Here is an 18329-nt window from a genome sequence, read left to right as displayed (position 1 = left end):
TTAACATTTGAATTTCATCAGCTACATAGTAGCCGTAAAAATTTCTTTACAAGGAAATGAGTGTTAACGTAGGTTGCATTGACATTATAAATTCTTCTCTCTTTACTTAAAAACAAAAAATTCAAATGAATTGCAAGGTTTGAGTTTATCATAATCAAAGATTCTTATTCTTGCTGGCAAAAATAGTTTCGTTATCATGAATAATTAATGTACTTTATATTTATTCGGTTGGCTTAATGTATCGGTATTGTTTTTTAAAATAAAATTTACTCTTTTTCACTTCATGGTTTTAGGGATTCGTGTCCCGGTCGTGCCGTGATCTGGACTTTGACCAGCAGTATACGATGGCCGGATAGTTGAGTTACGTCGTAATATATTACGTCGGGAGGGGCGGGGGCGCCACGGTATGGGGGGCGGGTGGACCTCCGTGGAGTTCTGGTGCTCCATTGCTGACGCTGTTGCATTTCACGAGCACCGAGTGACAGCGGCTAGAAAGTTTGCGTTAAATCGAAATTATTGATATTATTTGATATCGACTTATAGGAACGTGGTAACTATACCATTGATGTAAGAAAAATTAATTAGCGTCATTTAGCTATGAATTGATAAATGAAGTGTTTCTTTGATAACACATAATTGCAATTCCTTAATTAAATAGTAATGATTTAATAATTATAAGAATAATGATAAAATAAAATTGGAATAAGATGAGATAGTTAGAATGAGATGAGATAATTAGAATAAGATACGAGATTAAATAAAACGCTTCTTCGAAAACAAAAAAAGCTCTACTTCTGGTAAATAGGGTAATTTTGATTATAAAATCAGCGTTACTCTGTAAACAAGAAATAACATCTTTTTAAAACATTCAGTTTTATAAAAATCATCAATGAATAATTAAATAATTAGTGTTGTGCTCACCGGTACTGAGTAATGCGGCCTGCGGGATGTTCACTGCACGACGTCTCTAGCGACGTCGCTGCGGGATGCTCACTGCACGATGTCTCCAGCGACGTCGCGTGTTCCACCGGCTTCCTGGCCAGCACGAATCCTCTCCGCGCTGTGCTCAGGCTTGACAACGAACACAGCTCTCTTGCTTCGGGATGTTGACGTTTGCTCTCACTATTTTTTGAAGATGTTTGGGCTTCAGAGAAGCGAAATGACGTTCGGTTCGAGAAATCAGGAACGTCGCCCGCGCGCCCGAACAGCGAACCAGGTTTGTGGCCCTTGCTGTAGGTGGCGCTGGAGTGCGCCAGGTGAGTGTGCGCAGTGCTGGACCGCAGCGTCAGCTGAACCTGGTGGGGAAAAATTTGAAGCGTTTTTAAGGGAAAGTTTTAAACATGGTGGGGAAAAATTTGAAACGTTTTTAGAAATATTCATGTTAAATCTTGTATAATGTTTTTAACATGTACCATAAAAACTTGAAGCACTTTTTGTCTCCAGCGACGTCGCGTGTTCCACCGGCTTCCTGGCCAGCACGAATCCTCTCCGCGCTGTGCTCAGGCTTGACAACGAACACAGCTCTCTTGCTTCGGGATGTTGATATCTGCTGTTACTATTTTTTGAAGATGTTTGGGCTTCAGAGAAGCGAAATGACGTTCGGTTCGAGAAATTAGGAACGTCGCCCGCGCGCCCGAACAGCGAACCAGGTTTGTGGCCCTTGCTGTAGGTGGCGCTGGAGTGCGCCAGGTGAGTGTGCGCGGTGCTGGACCGCAGCGTCAGCTGAACCTGGTGGGTAAAAATTTGAAGCGTTTTTAAGGGAAAGTTTTAAACATGGTGGGGAAAAATTTGAAACGTTTTTAGAAATATTCATATTAAATCTTGTATAATGTTTCTAACATGTACCATAAAAACTTGAAGCACTTTTTAGGGTAAGTTTTATTAAAAGTCATGTTACGTTTTTGTAACTTGTACCATTTGATTTGAAAACATCTTAGCATTAAGAAAACTACAACCAGTAAAATAATACTTTACAATAAACAAGAATATTTTGCTATCTCTATAGGATAAAGTGACGCAATTACTTCTGTTTCGATAACGTGACGCAATCGCTTTCGTTATGATAACGTGAAGCATTCGCTTCTGTTTTGATATCGTGATGCATTCGCTTCTGTTTTGATAACGTGAAGCAATCGCTTCTGTTATGATAACGTGAAAGAATCGCTTCTGTTTTGATAACGTGATGCAATCGCTTCTGTCATGATAACGTGATGCAATCGCTTCTGTTGTGATAACGTGAAACAATCTCTTCTGTTTTGATAACGTGATGCAATCGCTTCTGTTGTGATAACGTGATGCAATCGCTTCTGTTATGATAATGTGATGCAATCGCTTCTGTTATGATAACGTGATGCAATCGCTTCTGTTATGATAACGTGATGCAATCGCTTCTGTTTTGATAACGTGAAGCAATCGCTTCTGTTATAATAACGTGACGCAATCGCTTCTGTTATGATAACGTGAAACAATCGCTTCTGCTGTGATAACGTGATGCAATCGCTTCTGTTGTGATAACGTGACGCAATCGCTTCTGTCATGATAACGTGATGCAATCGCTTCTGTTATGATAACGTGACGCAATCGCTTCTGTTATGATAACGTGACGCAATCGCTTCTGTTGTGATAACGCGATGCAATCGCTTCTGTTTTGATAACGTGATGCAATCGCTTCTGTTTTGATAACGTGATGCAATCGCTGATACAATTGCTTCTGTTTTGATAACGCGATGCAATCGCTTCTGTTTTGATAAGGTGATGCAATCGCTTCTGTTACGATAACGTGATACAATCGCTTCTGCTATGATAACGCGATGCAATCGCTTTTGTTATGGTAACGTGAAGCAATCGCTTCTGAGAAACCTTTGTTGCAATTTATTTACATCTTAATTTACCTCAAATCATTATTTCCAAAAACGTAGTCCGCAAAGTTTTTGTTTATATGACACTAGTTTTTTATAATGTCATTAGTTTTAATTTAATCAAAATATTATTGGATTTTCCTTATGTTTGAAAGTGATTTACTTTTAATGCTTCTATTGAAATTGAAATAGATATTGGAATAGTTTAATAAGGATTCTGCTGTTAAAATAATATTTAATTTTTGAAAATATTTATTTTAAAGATTATTTTTTTTTGCGATATCTTTACAACGTGGTAAGCAAACCTCTTAATATCGGTAATCACATTCGAGTGATGTACTATTTGTACCAATATTTGTACTAATTGATACCAATATTTTAGTTAAAATTCCGCTCAAATTATTTTTTAGAATTTGAAATCAAATTTTTGCCATTACTTCTATATCGAAAAATATTTAAATCAAAATATAAATGTGAATATTTGCAGGCTTCGTTCAAATTGAACATTTATTCCCGCGGGAGCCGTTCTACGTTCGGCTGGTCGCGATGTCACGCGCACTTTGCGCCAAACTCTTGAATTTATTGGCCGTGTAATTCCGTAGCCACCTTCGCTTGATGTCGAACATATTCGAATTGCGTTCTTTGTAGATGGAAGCGGATTTTACTTACTATTTTCTGAATAGCGCCAGAAAATAGAGTATATGAATAAATTTTCAAATGAACATTACCAAACTCATATCTAATTAGATATAATTTGCAAATTTTAATTTTAAATCCATATCAAAGCGATCCAATATGAGCACAACTTCGAGTTGCTTTGAAGTAAAATCAAATTCCGTGGCATTATTTGAAAAATTCTGCTAATTCTCTACGCAAATGCGGGTTACTAACAACTTCTCGGTCAGAAACGCTGGAAATTAGGATACATCCGTCAACAGACATTGGAGATAAGTCCTCCTGGTGCACGCAGTGTGACACATTTAGTGTGCGTTTAGTGACACATTTCTGTGCGTAGCACTATGCCGAACCAATCAGTGCAAAATGTGTATCGATATTTAGACAATGTCACCAGCAATTTTCTGAGAGATAGCTGCGTCCCATCTCAGCGCCATAAAGGACTGCAGTCTGCAGACCAGCAGATCCGAGCCGCGGGTTTACTTCGCTCAAAAACTGAGCTCATTTGCTCAAAATTAGCGAAATTTTTGCGTTCAGGCTTGGCTTCCTGCTGCTCGGATCATTCTGACTCTAAAAAGCTGGAGTTCATCGGATCAAAAGTTAAACTTTTTGAGTGATGGTAACAAGTGTCACCTAAAAAGGCAAAGCTTTCTGATCGGAGCTAACTAGTCGAGCCACGAATAAAACTTGCTGGCTTTTTCTAGATTATGGCTGAAACGTTTGTTAAAATATCCAATGCGCCGAAAAAATAACATTTTCGAGGAACTGGTGAGTGCAACCTAAAATATTACACCGCTACAAATTGGAGAGTTTTATGCTGAATACGTGAATTTTTTCCCTTAAGTCAAGTGACTGGAAAAGAGATGCACTTATTACAGACTTTGTTGATGTGTCATTGACATAGGTTTCATTGAAAATTTTCAAGTAAATTAAAATACATTGAGGATATGCATATATTCACATCAATATTTTCAGATACGCGAGAACTTATTTATGGTCTGCCGTCCAAAAAATGTTCAATTTTTTACAACACTTCTCTTTAACTTCACTTCTTGTCTGTTTGTTTGTCTGTCTGCTACAAATCTTGTAATCGAAATTTAATACACTTCTACTTATCCTATCGGTCTGAAATATTGCACACTTGTGTAAAGTTGGAGACAATGCATGAATCAAATGTCAAAATAAATGATTTTAAAAATTAAATAAATTTTTTAATATTAAAAAAATTGAAAAAAATGATTTTGTCAGCTACAAATCTTATAACCGATATTTAACACACTTACCTGTCTAATTGATCTGAAATTTTGCAAACTGGTGTGAAGTCAGAGGCAATGCATGAATCAATTAATAGAATGAATAATTTTGAAAAAAATTATATATTAAAAAAAATTAATATATTAAAAAAATTGAAAAATTAATTTATTTTAATATTCGAAAATTAAATGAGAAACTCATTGTACATCTGTAAGATTGGAGACGCTGGATTCTTTGGAAGTGTTGTCTTTAAAAAGTAATTTTTAAACGTATATTATTACAACACTTCTCCTTAACTTCACTTCTTGTTGTTTGTTTGTCTGCCACAAATCTTATAATCAAAATTTAACACACTTCTACTTATCCTATCGATCTGAAATTTTGCACACTTGCGTAAAGTTGGAGACAATGCATGAATCAATTAACAAAATGAAAAACTTTAAAAAGTAAAAAAAAATTTCTTTTCAATATTAAAAAATTGAAAAAAAAATAATTTTGTCAGCTACAAATCTTATAATTGATATTTGTCACTTTTTTACATGTCCAATTGATCTGAAATTTTGAATACTTATGTGAAGTCGAAGACAATGCATGAATCAATTGACAGAATAAATAGTTTCGAAAAAAAATTTTATATATAAAAAATTTGAACAATTTATTTTTTATTATTCGAAAATATAATTAGAAATTTATTGTACATATGTAACATTGGAGACACTGGATTTTTTAGAAGTTTTGTCTTTAAAAGTAATTTTTAAGGGGGGAGGTCTACCTTCCGGAAAAACTTTTTTGTTTACAGACGGATCTTTCTGAAACTTCACACATATATGTAAAACCGCAAAAGAATCACATTTTGTTCATGTGATTTTTTTCGAAAAAATGCATAGAAAACGTGAAATTCATAGAAAACGGCCAAAAAGGGGGAACTGTAGAAATCCTACTCCTCCTAGAGTTTTATAGCTACAGCGATGAGACATATACCATTCGATTTGTAAAGACTATACCAATCGAGTAACGAAGCCCGATTTTTGATTTTTGTTATAGTTTTTTTACACGCATTTAAATTTTTTTTTTCATCAGATTTCCCCCTCCTTTCCCCCCATTTTGAATCCAAACTATACACGAATCTAAAAAAGGAGCTTCGTTACTCGATAGGTATGGTCTTTAAGAATCGAATGGTATATGTCTTATTGCTGTAGCTTCAAAACTCTAGGAGGAGTAGGATTTTTCGTGACAATAAGCTATGAAGTTTTCAGTAGAGTGCGACAAAGTCCCGCTCGCCTCGAAATAAGCACGCAATGTAGCATGGATACCAAACTACAGGCTTCTGTAGCTTGCTTCCACTCAAGGATGGTAGCAGCAACTTGCAGTACACCTCTCCGTACGAAGCGACGCGGGTAACTAAGCCTTGATGCCAGAAAACACCATATATCTAGTGCTGGCCAGCGAATTTCCTCCCATCTGATTACTGAAGGAACTCCCCCCACCGCCCCCTTTTAAAGAGCCGTCATGAACTTATAAATTCACGTACAGGGATCGCAGTGGTATCGTTGGATAGGGCAGAATGTCAGCTTTAAGATGAGACTAAACGAGTAACTAAAGCACAACTCAATCAGACACTATATTTAAAATGCTCAGCAGCTAATTACCTTGTATCTAATTAGTGAAGGAACTCCTCCACCCGCCCCCCTTTAAAGAGCCGTCAAGAACGTATAAATTCACGTACAGGGATCGCAGTGGTATCGTTGGATAGGGCAGCATGTCAGCTTTAAGATGAGACTAAAAACCGAAAATGCCAAATCCGAAAATTTTAGGGTAGACCTCCCCCTTAAACGTATATTATTCTCACTATTTTTGAGATATGCTCATAATATTTCTCGAAGTTTTCTATAAAAAAAGTTATAGACATTCTCATTGTTTTGATTTGTTATAAGAATTTAACATGAAAAGGATGCAAGTATCAAAATATTGTTCCACTCCTGTTCACGGATAAAACAACATCAATTGAACTTCTTGAACTTCTCCTAACTTCGCGGCATGATTGACTGATGCGCCCAAGTTTCAGATCTCGACTTCAAAACTGGTTTTGAAGTTCCACATCAAAGTTTAAGGAATACAGAATTTCATATTAGAATTTATTTAATGCATATGATTGTAAGAGCACCATATATAATAATATAGTATAATATGCTTGTATTTACCATTGGCACCAACAGATTCCTCATGAAATTTTGAAGCAAAACAATAACTAAATACAAAATGTAATTACAGACAAATACGGGTTATAAACAACATCTCCGAGACTTGAAGCTTGTGTCTTTCTCAAGGAGTCTTTAGCTGTCATGCGTTCAGTGGCCGCCAGTGGCTGTCAGTAACAGCAAGTGACTGTCATGGGAGCCACTGGGAGTTGAAGCGCTACAATTACTGAGAGCTTAAGGCTTATAATTAAGCCCACTCTGTCTGAGCAGCATTGAGGCATCATATCAGTGGAGGCGAGCGTGCATTGAGGCATCATATCAGTGGAGCAGAGCGTGCATTGAGGCATCATATCAGTGGAGCAGAGCGTGCATTGAGGCATCATATCAGTGGAGGCGAGCGTTCAAACAAGTGTCATAGAGAAGACGAACAGGCTAAAGCTAATCGCATCCCCGATTAATTTCAGGTTGCTCAATTTTGTGACATTATTTACTGTAACATCTCTTAGAGGGATGGAAAATTAAAAAAATATATTTTCTGGTGCTTGGACGTCTCATAATTATTTATTCACAATTATGCAGCTTTGGCCGCAGAAAATCATTATTATTTAAAAGTTGGCGGCTGTTATCCGAAAATGATACCCTTTTTGCGTTTGAATAATTGAGGGTTATATACCAGTAAATAGTTTATTTAAATTTTTTCGATACTTTCCGGCTTCAGGAAGTTATTTTTGCAGTGTGTAGAAAATATGCTCACCTGCGACAATTTCTCGCTAGGTTAGGTTTTTAAAAGTTATAAATAGACGATAATAAATATTGTAAAGTCTACAATACTTCGAATTACATTAATACTGCGTGGTAAACTACGCTCATTTTATGGAATATAGTCAAATTCATGGGAATAGAAAAGTATCCGAAACATAACTCTGGTACGGTAGAATACGTCTTGCACGTGTTAAACTTTGCATTCCTCAGAAAGCAAACGTATTCACAGTGAATAAAAATTGACAGTCTACAGTCTAAAATCAGGCTTCTTCTGCTTGCAGAAGTTGAAGATAACGTACACTAGACTTCACCTTAGGCATCTGATTGCAGAAGTTGAAGATGCCGTACACTAGGCCTCACCTTAGGCTTCTGCTTGCAGAAGTTGAAGATGCCGTACACTAGGTCTCACCTTAGGCGTCTTCTGCTTGCAGAAGGTGAAGATACCGTACACTAGGCCTCACCTTAGGCGTCTTCTGCTTGCAGAAGTTGAAGATGCCGTACACTAGGCCTCAGCGTAAGCTTCTGCTTGCAGAAGTTGAAGATGCCGTACACTAGGCCTCACCATGGGCTTCTTCTGTTGCGGATGTTGAAAATGCCGTACATTAGGCCTCACCTTGGGGTTCTGTTTGCAGAAGTTGAAGATGCCGTACACTAGGCCTCACCTTAGGCTTCTTCTTGCAGAAGTCGAAGATGTCGTACACTAGGCCTCACCTTAGGCTTCTTCTTGAAGAAGTTGAAGATGCCATACACTAGGCCTCATCTTGGGCTTCTCCTGGTTGCAGAAGTTGAAGATGCCGTACACTAGGCCTTTTAGGCTTCTGCTTGCAGATGTTGAAGATGCCGAACACTGGGCCTCACCTTAGGCTTCTGCTTGCAGAAATTGAAGATGCCGTACCCTAGGCCTCACCTTAGGCTTCTGCTTGCAGAAGTTGAAGATGCCGTACACTAGGCCTCACCTTAGGCTTCTGCTTGCAGAAGTTGAAGATGCTGTACACTAGACCTCACCTTAGGCTTCTGCTTGATGCAGAAGTTGAAGATGCCGTACACTAGGCCTCACCTTAGGCTTCTGCTTGCAGAAGTTGAAGATGCCGTACACTAGGCCTCACCTTAGGCTTCTACTTGCAGAAGTTGAAGATGCCGCACGCTAGGCCTCACCTTAGGTGTCTTCTGCTTGCAGAAGTTGAAGATGCCGTACACTAGGCCTAAACTTTGGCTTCTGCTTGCAGAAATTGAAGATGCCGTTCACTAGGCCTCACCTTGGGCTTCTTCTGTTTGCAGAAGTTGAAGATGCCGTACACTAGGTCTCACCTTAGGCGTCTTTTGCTTGCAGAAGGTGAAGATGCCGTACACTAGGCCTCACCTTAGGCGTCTTCTGCTTGCAGAAGTTGAAGATGCCGTACACTAGGCCTCAGCTTAGGCGTCTTCTGCTTGCAGAAGATGAAGATGCCGTCCACTAGGCCTCACCTTAGGCGTCTTCTGCTTGCATAAGTTGAAGATGATGTGCACTAGGCCTCACCTTAGGCGTCTTCTGCATGCAGAAGTTGAAGATGCCGTACACTAGGCCTCACCTTGGGCTTCTTCTGTTTGCGGATGTTGAAGATGCCGTACATTAGGCCTCACCTTGGGTTTCTGTTTGCAGAAGTTGAAGATGCTGTACACTAGGCCTCATCTTAGGCTTCTGCTTGAAGAAGTTGAAGATGCCGTACACTAGGCCTCACCTTGGGCTTCTTCTGTTTGCAGAAGTTGAAGATGCCGTACACTAGGCCTCACCTTAGGCTTCTGCTTGCAGATGTTGAAGATGCCGAACACTAGGCCTCACCTTAGGCTTCTGCTTGCAGAAATTGAAGATGCCGTACACTAGGCCTCACCTTGGGCTTCTGCTTGCAGAAGTTGAAGATGCCGTACACTAGGCTTCACCTTAGGCTTCTGCTTGCAGAAGTTGAAAATGCCGTACATTAGGCCCCACCTTGGGCTTCTTCTTTTTGCAGAAGTTGAAGATGCCGTACACTAGACCTCATCTTAGGCGTCTTCTGCTTGCAGAAGGTGAAGATGCCGTGCACTAGGCCTCACCTTAGGCTTCTGCTTCCAGAAGTTTAAAATGCCGTACATTAGGCCTCACCTTGGGCTTCTTCTGTTTGTAGAAGTTGAAGATGCCGTACCCTAGGCCTCACCTTAGGCTCCTGCTTGCAGAAGTTGAAGATGCCGTACACTAGGCCTCACCTTAAGCGTCTTCTGCTTGCAGAAGTCGAAGAGGCCGTACACTAGCTAGGCCTCACCTTAGGCTTCTTCTGCTTGCAGAAGTTGAAGATGCCGTACACTAGGCCTTACCTTAGGCTTCTTCTGCTTGCAGAAGTTGAAGATGCCGTACACTAGGGGGTTGGCGCACGAGTTTGCACAGGCGAATACGAACAAAGTCTTCTGTACGCGCTGGTCCAGTCTTTTTGCCGCTTCGGGAGCGAAGCAAAACCTAATCCCACGAAATTTTACATATACATTTATTAAAATTAAAAATATACTTTTAATATAAATTTCATCACACAATAATCATCCACGAAATTTTGAGAGCAAAATCTACTTACAAAAAAAACAATTACTAAACTCAATAAAATTTTCTCCAGAAATACATTGCGAAAACGGAACGTTTAGTGCGAATAAAATTTTTCTGGCTGCAATTGGTGTAATGAATTTTCAACCCAATACTCCTTGTAAATACCATTGTTATGCTCTTATACCAAGTCCTCCCTCCAGTTGCACGAACTACAAAAAGTCTGAAGACAGAAACCTGGTCCCACGTCATACCTACTGCCTAATGATTCATTCCCAGATATAATAATGGCACAACTCTTCAACTAATGAATATTCATTCACTTGTTCACGTAGTTCATGTTCAAATATTCAAATATTAGATTCGAATTCGACTATTTTATGGAAGTCCAGAATAGAATTCGCCATGCTCTAAAGCATTGTTAATTTACAAAAAATAATCTACCCAGATGATATAACTAAAATTGAGACAACCAAATATTGGGATAGTTCGCACTCTAACTAGGCTAAATAAGGCATGTTACCATCCAGCCCTGCACCACACCGCACCACCACCCAGCACCGCACCTTACTTCACCACCACCCATCATCGCACCACACCGTAAAACCACCCAGCACAACACTGCACTACCACCCATTACCGCACCATCACCCATCATCGCGCCACACCGCACCACCATCCATTACCGCACCACAAGCTGATGATGACGTATGGTGTCCAGCAGATGAAGAAGGCAGCGACGATGCTGACCGTCATCTTGATGGTGCGCGCCTTCGCCTTGCCGAGGTAGCCGATACCGGATCTCCTGATCACGCTCTCTGGCCGCAGTGAATTAAAGCAACGTGTTATGTAGTGTTCTGAGATGCAATAAATTAGGATGCAAGTGTTATGTGGTCTTTTGAGGCGCAATAAATGTAGTGTAGGGTTCTGACGCGCAATGTTATGCATTGTTCTTAGGATGAAAGTGTTATGTGGTCTTCTGAGGCGCAATAAATGTAGTGTAGGGTTCTGACGCACAATGTTATGCATTGTTTCGGACCATTAATTTGTATCCGGACCATCAAATTGTGTTCAGACCATCACATTTTCGAAGATGCAAATTTATTTGAATTTCAATCAGTTGGAGTATTCTCATTCCAGTATTACTGAATGGGCAACCACATAATAAGTTTTATTTATTCTTTTGTACTAGCTTAAAGTCATGGAAAAATTAATAATGGGCCGAAAAGGCCCATTATTCATTATTAATTGTGAATAAGGCCCATTATTCACAATTAAAAATGCCGTAGGTGCTCAAGATAAAAATCAGCATTAAGCAGATAAGGATAAAATCAGGCAGTTAAGGTTCATTACATGCATATATTGAGTAAAATTATAATCAAATAGTCGTGCGTTCACGATAAGAATCAGCATTAAAGCAGATAAGGACCAAGTAGGGCAGTTAAGGCTCATTGCTCTGCTTTATCATCACGCATCTTTTCTGCGGACGGAAATTCAATGACGCTAAAGTCCCCCATGAAAAATTTCTTTCTTAATTAGATTTTTTGTCAGATTCTATCACCCAGGTTTTCGTGAACTAAGTCAGTTGGTCTATTCTGTATACGAGTTCAATATTTTTATGGTGAATAAATGGCACTTTGTGCAAAAATCCCGTAGAACAGAGTCGGTTTTTTTGCAATTCATTGAGCTAAATTTTATTTCGGCACTTCTTCAGCTATTTTGCAAAGGATAAACCCTCCAACTTTTCGGTAGCGTGAGAAGCAGTTAATTTTTAGAGACCTTCCAGAATTTAAATTCGGACTCGACTGAAATGTTTTCTTACCTCCGCTGCGAATTGTAGGGCTACAATTCAAACGAAACGAATTTTTTTGTAAGTGAAGCTTTGAATTGAAATTTCTGGTATGGGGTTAAAAGTTGATTTGCATTTAGACTATGTTGAACTTGATCCAATTCGAAGGGAGCATTTGGTAGTGAGTATATATACATGTATGGCAAGCGTGTGCACAGCCTCTAACAAAAGTGCAGCATTGCCGGCATGTCAAGTTTTTGGGTAATACTTTGATTAGGTGCATCCAAAATAAGGGTGTTTCAGAAATCCGTTTTTGGCGGTCGGCATCGAAAAACCGATTTTTTCCGATTTTTTTTTATATATTTTCTATAGAAAACGACAATGGGGGACCCGTGGGAAACTGGGGGTTTTAGGGGAGGGACACGCCCGAGGCTCTAATTCGTCAGAAAAATCGGGCAAAAATCGGCAAAATCGGCGAAAAATGCACTTAATCTAAAGTAATACCACCTAACCTAACCTAACCTAACCTAACCTAACCTAACCTAACCTAAACTAACCGAACCTAGCGCGATTTTTGGGTTTTACATAGGTAGTCATTCCCAGATCGATATAGATAATTTCCAGTAAAAAAAATTCGATTTTTTCCAATTTTTCACCGATTTTGCCAATTTTTGCCCGTTTTTTTTGACGAATTAGAGCCTCGGGCGTGCCCCTCCCCCCTAAAACCCCCGGTTCCTCACGGGTTCCCCATTGTCGTTTTCTATAGAAAATATATAAAAAATCGGAAAAAATCATTTTTCCGATGCCGACCGCTAAAAACGGATTTAATATTCTTAATCTACACCCCAAAAAACGAATAATTAAAAAAACACCCATTATTTTGGATGCACTTAATCTAAAGTAATACCAGTTTTTGTATTGAATTTGTAGCACGTGAAGTTTTTGTATAGAATTTGTAGCATGTGGAGTTTTTGTACTGAATTTGTAGCATGTGAAGTTTTTGTATTGAATTTGTAGCATGTGAACTTTTGGATTGAATTTGTAGCATGTGAAGATTTTGTATTGAATTTGCAGCATGTGAAGTTCTTGTATTGAATTTGAAGCATGTGAAGTTTTTGTATTGAATGTGTAGAATGTGAAGATTTTGTATTGAATTTGTAGCATGTGAAGTTTTTGTATTGAATGTGTAGAATGTGAAGATTTTGTATTGAATTTGCAGCATGTGAAGTTCTTGTATTGAATTTGATGCATGTGAAGTTTTTGTATTGAATTTGCAGCATGTGAAGCTTTTGTATTGAATTTGTAGCATGTGAAGATTTTGAATTTGCAGCATGTGACGTTTTTGTATTGAATATGACTTCAATACGAATTGTGGACAAAACTTATTTGTATTCAAATTTCTGAAGTACTTTGTGCAAATTTGTTATTTCGCATAAATTTTAAGAATGTTCCTAAAATTTTTCACTTAAGCACCAGCCAGAAAGTTATCAATAAAAAACTGATATTCCTCACCGCAATTGTTGTTAATAAAAATTCTCATTTTATCAAAGCAAGCAAGGTGAGTCGATCAAAACCCAAACCTTATGAAATATATCCACTTAGCCTAATTTTAACTGCCCCCTCGCCCCCCAAATTGCAGAAAATGCGCTTATTATTATTATTATTTGAAAATAGGCGCGGCTTCCTGCGTAGCGGACGTTTTTTGAGCTTTTCTGTGATATTAAGGAGGGATTTATCTGCAATTATGATGGACTTAGTGTCTCAACTTATGTACTTAATGTGTCCAAATTTTTGGAATACATAACGTTTGAAATTACTTAATTTTAAAATTTTATGTACCATTTCGGTAGCCCATGATTGTCGTAGTTTGCGGCAAATCAATGAAATCAGTGGCTTATCCATGTCTGAATAACGATGCAGTTTTTGCAATTAAAGCGGTCATATGGCCCAGTTTAGCCATGTATAAGGGATTATCAGTTCGGCGTTTGTTCTCTGCTCGCACTGTTAGCGAAAAAGATGCGTCGCTATTTGGACAACTTGACCCATTCATTTTTCGATGCCTGTCACCTAGTTTCCTAAATGGGTTCTTCTTTCTTGAAATATACCTGAATGACTTATAGTTCGATTTGAATTTTTTTTAGTCTCTCGTGATAGATTCCAACGATTTAAGGGGAGCGTCTGGTCAAAATTTTTGAAATTTGGCTTTTCCGGTTTTTAATCTCGTCTTAAAGCAGACATTCTGCTCTATTCAACGGTACCAAAATCATTCCGGTAAGTTTATTTATGCGTTCACGACAGATCGCGAAAGGGTGGGGGGTGGTGGAGTTCTTTCACATTTAGGATAGGCGAAAATTCCCGGTTGCATACTTAAATAGCTAGTCCACATACGATGTGCTTCAGTTACCCGCCTGCAGTTGTACGGGAGGGTTTGCGTGTCGTCGTTCACACCATCCTTGACAGGAATTGAGCTCCAGTATCGCCTAGTCTTGCATTCTTGCCACCTTGAACGCTTATTTCGAGGCGCCCGGGACTTTGTCAGGCTCTACTGAACAGTTAACTTATTGTCACTGCAAACCTATCTCCTCCTACAGTTTTGAAGCTACATCAATGAGACATATACCATTCGATTCGCAATTGAATTATCTAGAGATTCGTCGTAGCTTTTTTCCTATTTCGTTATAGTTTTGAAAATATTTTTAAAAAAGGGGGTAGAAAAAGGGGGAAATGGAGAAATTTTCGAAAATTTTGCGAAAAATACTCCCCCATCCACAAAAATTCGAAATTCGAAAAAAAGCTACGACGAATCGATAGATATGGTCCTTACGCATCGAATGATATGCGTCTCAATGTTGTAGCTTCGAAATCCTAGGGGGAGATAGTTTTCTACGGTACCCCCTTTTTTCCGTTTTCTAAGAATTTCACGTTTTCTTTCATTTTTTCGAAAAATTTACACGAACAAAAAAGTCTTAGAATTCTGTTTTACATATGAGTACCAAGTTTCAAAACGATCTGTCTGTAAACAAAAAAGTTTTTCCAGCACCCAGACGCTCCCTTTGAATTATTCTACCGCTGTATCAGCGGTGCAAACTAATCCACGTGCAATTAATACTGCTCGCTTAATTTTCAAGCACTGATGCGGGAATAATTAAATTAGATTTAAGATTTAAACTCCTATTACAGCTAATAAAAACTATGTCAGTTATTCGATAAAATTGTAAAATAATTCACGTAGCAGGACTCACCATCAGCGGTGAGTTTAGTCTTGCGGACGATAGTGATGACGATGGCACCGTAGGACATGACGATGATGGTGATGGGTGCCACGTATAACATCGTCAGACAGAAGAGGTTGTACACCATCTCATGACGAAGGGACGGGAAGGAGCCGAACGTCACGCACTGACGGTAGTGCCGGTGCACCTCGTGGCTGTCCACGTGGAAGATCAACATCTGCACCACAACACAAAAATAATTTAATCTATTGATCTATAAATATTTTTACAATAAATAAACATTTAAATAATGTGTGGATATTCATTTCTTTAATTTTGCGTTCTTATTTGTCGATGGGAAACTTCAAGAAGAATTCATAAGGAAAATTGAATTGTTACGTCCTTCGTATTTTTGATTACAGTCACTTACAGGAAATTTTGAAAGTTACGAAGTAAAGTTATAAATTAACACTTTTTAAAGCGTTACTTTCTCTAGGGCGTTAAAAAATAGTTTTGGTTATAAAGCTATTACCGGTTCCGTTTTATAGTCTAATGAAAGCATCTGACGATGTTTAGAATCGAGAATTTTTTGCCAATTGGACTGGCGTTGTAAAGTAGTAAAGTCAGGACTCTATCCAATATGATAGACTCCTGACATTTTGCGCTAGTTTAAAAAAAATCAATAAATTATTCCAAAAATTACAAGTAAACTTATTCATGTTCTCCGACTAAATTCTCAATTGCCCTTGTATTGCCCATCCTAAATTACCCATGCAATTGTCCATCCTAAATTGCCCATGCAATTGCTCATCCTAAATTACCCATTATAAATTCCCCATGCAATTATCCATCCTAAATTACCCATGCAATTACCCATACTAAACTACCCATGCAATAACCCTTCCTAAATTGCCCATGCAAGAAGTGCAAAAGTTGCCAGTTTTGCCCCGTCTGTAAGAGGCCCCCGACCTGTGGCACGGAGCAGCTGCAGGCTAAGAGCCACGAATAATTTCCCATGCAATAACCCTTCCTAAATTGCCCATGCAAGAAGTGCAAAAGTTGCCAGTTTTGCCCCGCCTGAAAGTGGCCCCCGACCTGTGGCACGGAGCAGCTGCAGGCTAAGAGCCACGAATAATTTCCCATGCAATAACCCTTCCTAAATTGCCCATGCAAGAAGTGCAAAAGTTGCCAGTTTTGCCCCGCCTGAAAGTGGCCCCCGACCTGTGGCACGGAGCAGCTGCAGGCTAAGAGCCACGAATAATTTCCCATGCAATAACCCTTCCTAAATTGCCCATGCAAGAAGTGCAAAAGTTGCCAGTTTTGCCCCGCCTGAAAGTGGCCCCCGACCTGTGGCACGGAGCAGCTGCAGGCTAAGAGCCACGAATAATTTCCCATGCAATAACCCTTCCTAAATTGCCCATGCAAGAAGTGCAAAAGTTGCCAGTTTTGCCCCGCCTGAAAGTGGCCCCCGACCTGTGGCACGGAGCAGCTGCAGGCTAAGAGCCACGAATAATTTCCCATGCAATAACCCTTCCTAAATTGCCCATGCAAGAAGTGCAAAAGTTGCCAGTTTTGCCCCGCCTGAAAGTGGCCCCCGACCTGTGGCACGGAGCAGCTGCAGGCTAAGAGCCACGAATAATTTCCCATGCAATAACCCTTCCTAAATTGCCCATGCAAGAAGTGCAAAAGTTGCCAGTTTTGCCCCGCCTGAAAGTGGCCCCCGACCTGTGGCACGGAGCAGCTGCAGGCTAAGAGCCACGCCACGGCCAGCATGAGCTGGCCTCGCCGGGACGCTGCCCTCAGGCTCAGTGGGTACACAACCGCGAAGAATCTTAAGAGCATAGAACAAAAGTATCACTGTACTATGCTATCACAATTATTATCAATATTATTCTATCCAGATTATTATCAATAAAGCACTGCAGACCAATCCAGTTAAGAAAATAAAATTAGAGCACTGCTTATGGTTATTTGCGATATAAACTGAGTTCTATCGGAAGTTCAGAAAGTTAATGGTGAGTTGAAATCTTCTTAAATGAGTATTTTGTACAAAAGACATTGTAATCGCCATGGAAAATGTGTCACTCATGTGCCATATAGCTGCGTCACTGCAATGTCACTTCACCCACTAGCTGCAGCTTTACCTTACTGGAAGTGTCCAGATCGCATTCCTTTGCAATCTTTACGGTGGAATATCATCACAATTGTCTACAATTAAACCTGCCTGAGCCCCACAAAAGTGCTCACAAGGCGGTGTTCGTGGGCCCACGACAGTAAATTTGCCAACACCGCGCCCATATAATCGAAACTCGCTCAGGTGCACGTAGCAGCTGAAGCAAACGTAGCAGCCGATTTCTCATCAGTGATTGGATGGTTTAGCTTGAAAAGCCGTCAGTGATTGGCTGGCAGAGTTATGAACTAGTAACTATTGCTGATTGTACGGCACCATGTAAGGTGCACCCCTTAACGATAGCCGCCCCCGGATCCAAATTTGCGTGCTCGAAGAAACTGTTACAGGCCGCAGTGAGTCGCAAGAGTTGGCTAAGTTGTAGCACTGGTTGAGTGTGAATAGAACTCGACGAATTAACAGCTCACTGAGTGCACATTAATTTGGGTTTTCAACTATTAAGTTATCTGAACATTACATTTACATATACAAAGTCTATATATTTCTATAAGTCTTTGTCTATATTTGTATATAAGTCTATATAATCTATATTTCTTCTATAAGTCTTTGGTGTTGTGAGCGTGCGTGCTGTTGCATAGCGTGATCGTGGCAGGCATTACAATAGAATTCCATTTGTGTCTCGTGTGCTTCTTTTGGTTCCACCTCCCACGTAGAGATTTTCAGTTGAGGAGAAATGCTTAGATCCATTCAACTTTCAAATAATAGGAAAGGCATTCTTGGTCAATGGATATTGCTGTAATGCCCTAATGGACGGCGTCTAGGAGACGTTACGTGCCATCATAATATAATGGGTTACCTGTCAATGGAGGCGTTACGTGCCATTATAATATAATGCGTTACCTGTCAAT

General features: G+C 39.5%; 1 protein-coding gene across 1 annotated transcript; it reads right to left on the bottom strand.

Moving 5' to 3' along the window:
- Positions 1–376: 376 nt before the first annotated feature.
- On the bottom strand, positions 377–18303 carry LOC125179477 (vasopressin V1a receptor-like). Its single transcript, XM_047885423.1, has 8 exons — positions 18278–18303; positions 17019–17124; positions 15324–15531; positions 10984–11110; positions 10076–10214; positions 1621–1728; positions 922–1295; positions 377–488 (listed from the first exon to the last, which is right to left on the bottom strand). Exons 1-8 carry the CDS (start codon positions 18301–18303, stop codon positions 377–379), a joined length of 1200 nt encoding a protein of 399 aa, XP_047741379.1.
- Between the last annotated feature and the right edge of the window lie 26 nt (positions 18304–18329).

This window comes from Hyalella azteca, unplaced genomic scaffold (genome assembly GCF_000764305.2).
Source record: "Hyalella azteca isolate HAZT.00-mixed unplaced genomic scaffold, Hazt_2.0.2 contig17865, whole genome shotgun sequence".
NCBI classification, from domain to species: Eukaryota; Metazoa; Arthropoda; class Malacostraca; order Amphipoda; family Hyalellidae; genus Hyalella; species Hyalella azteca.
This window is presented reverse-complemented; position numbering and strand designations above follow the sequence as displayed.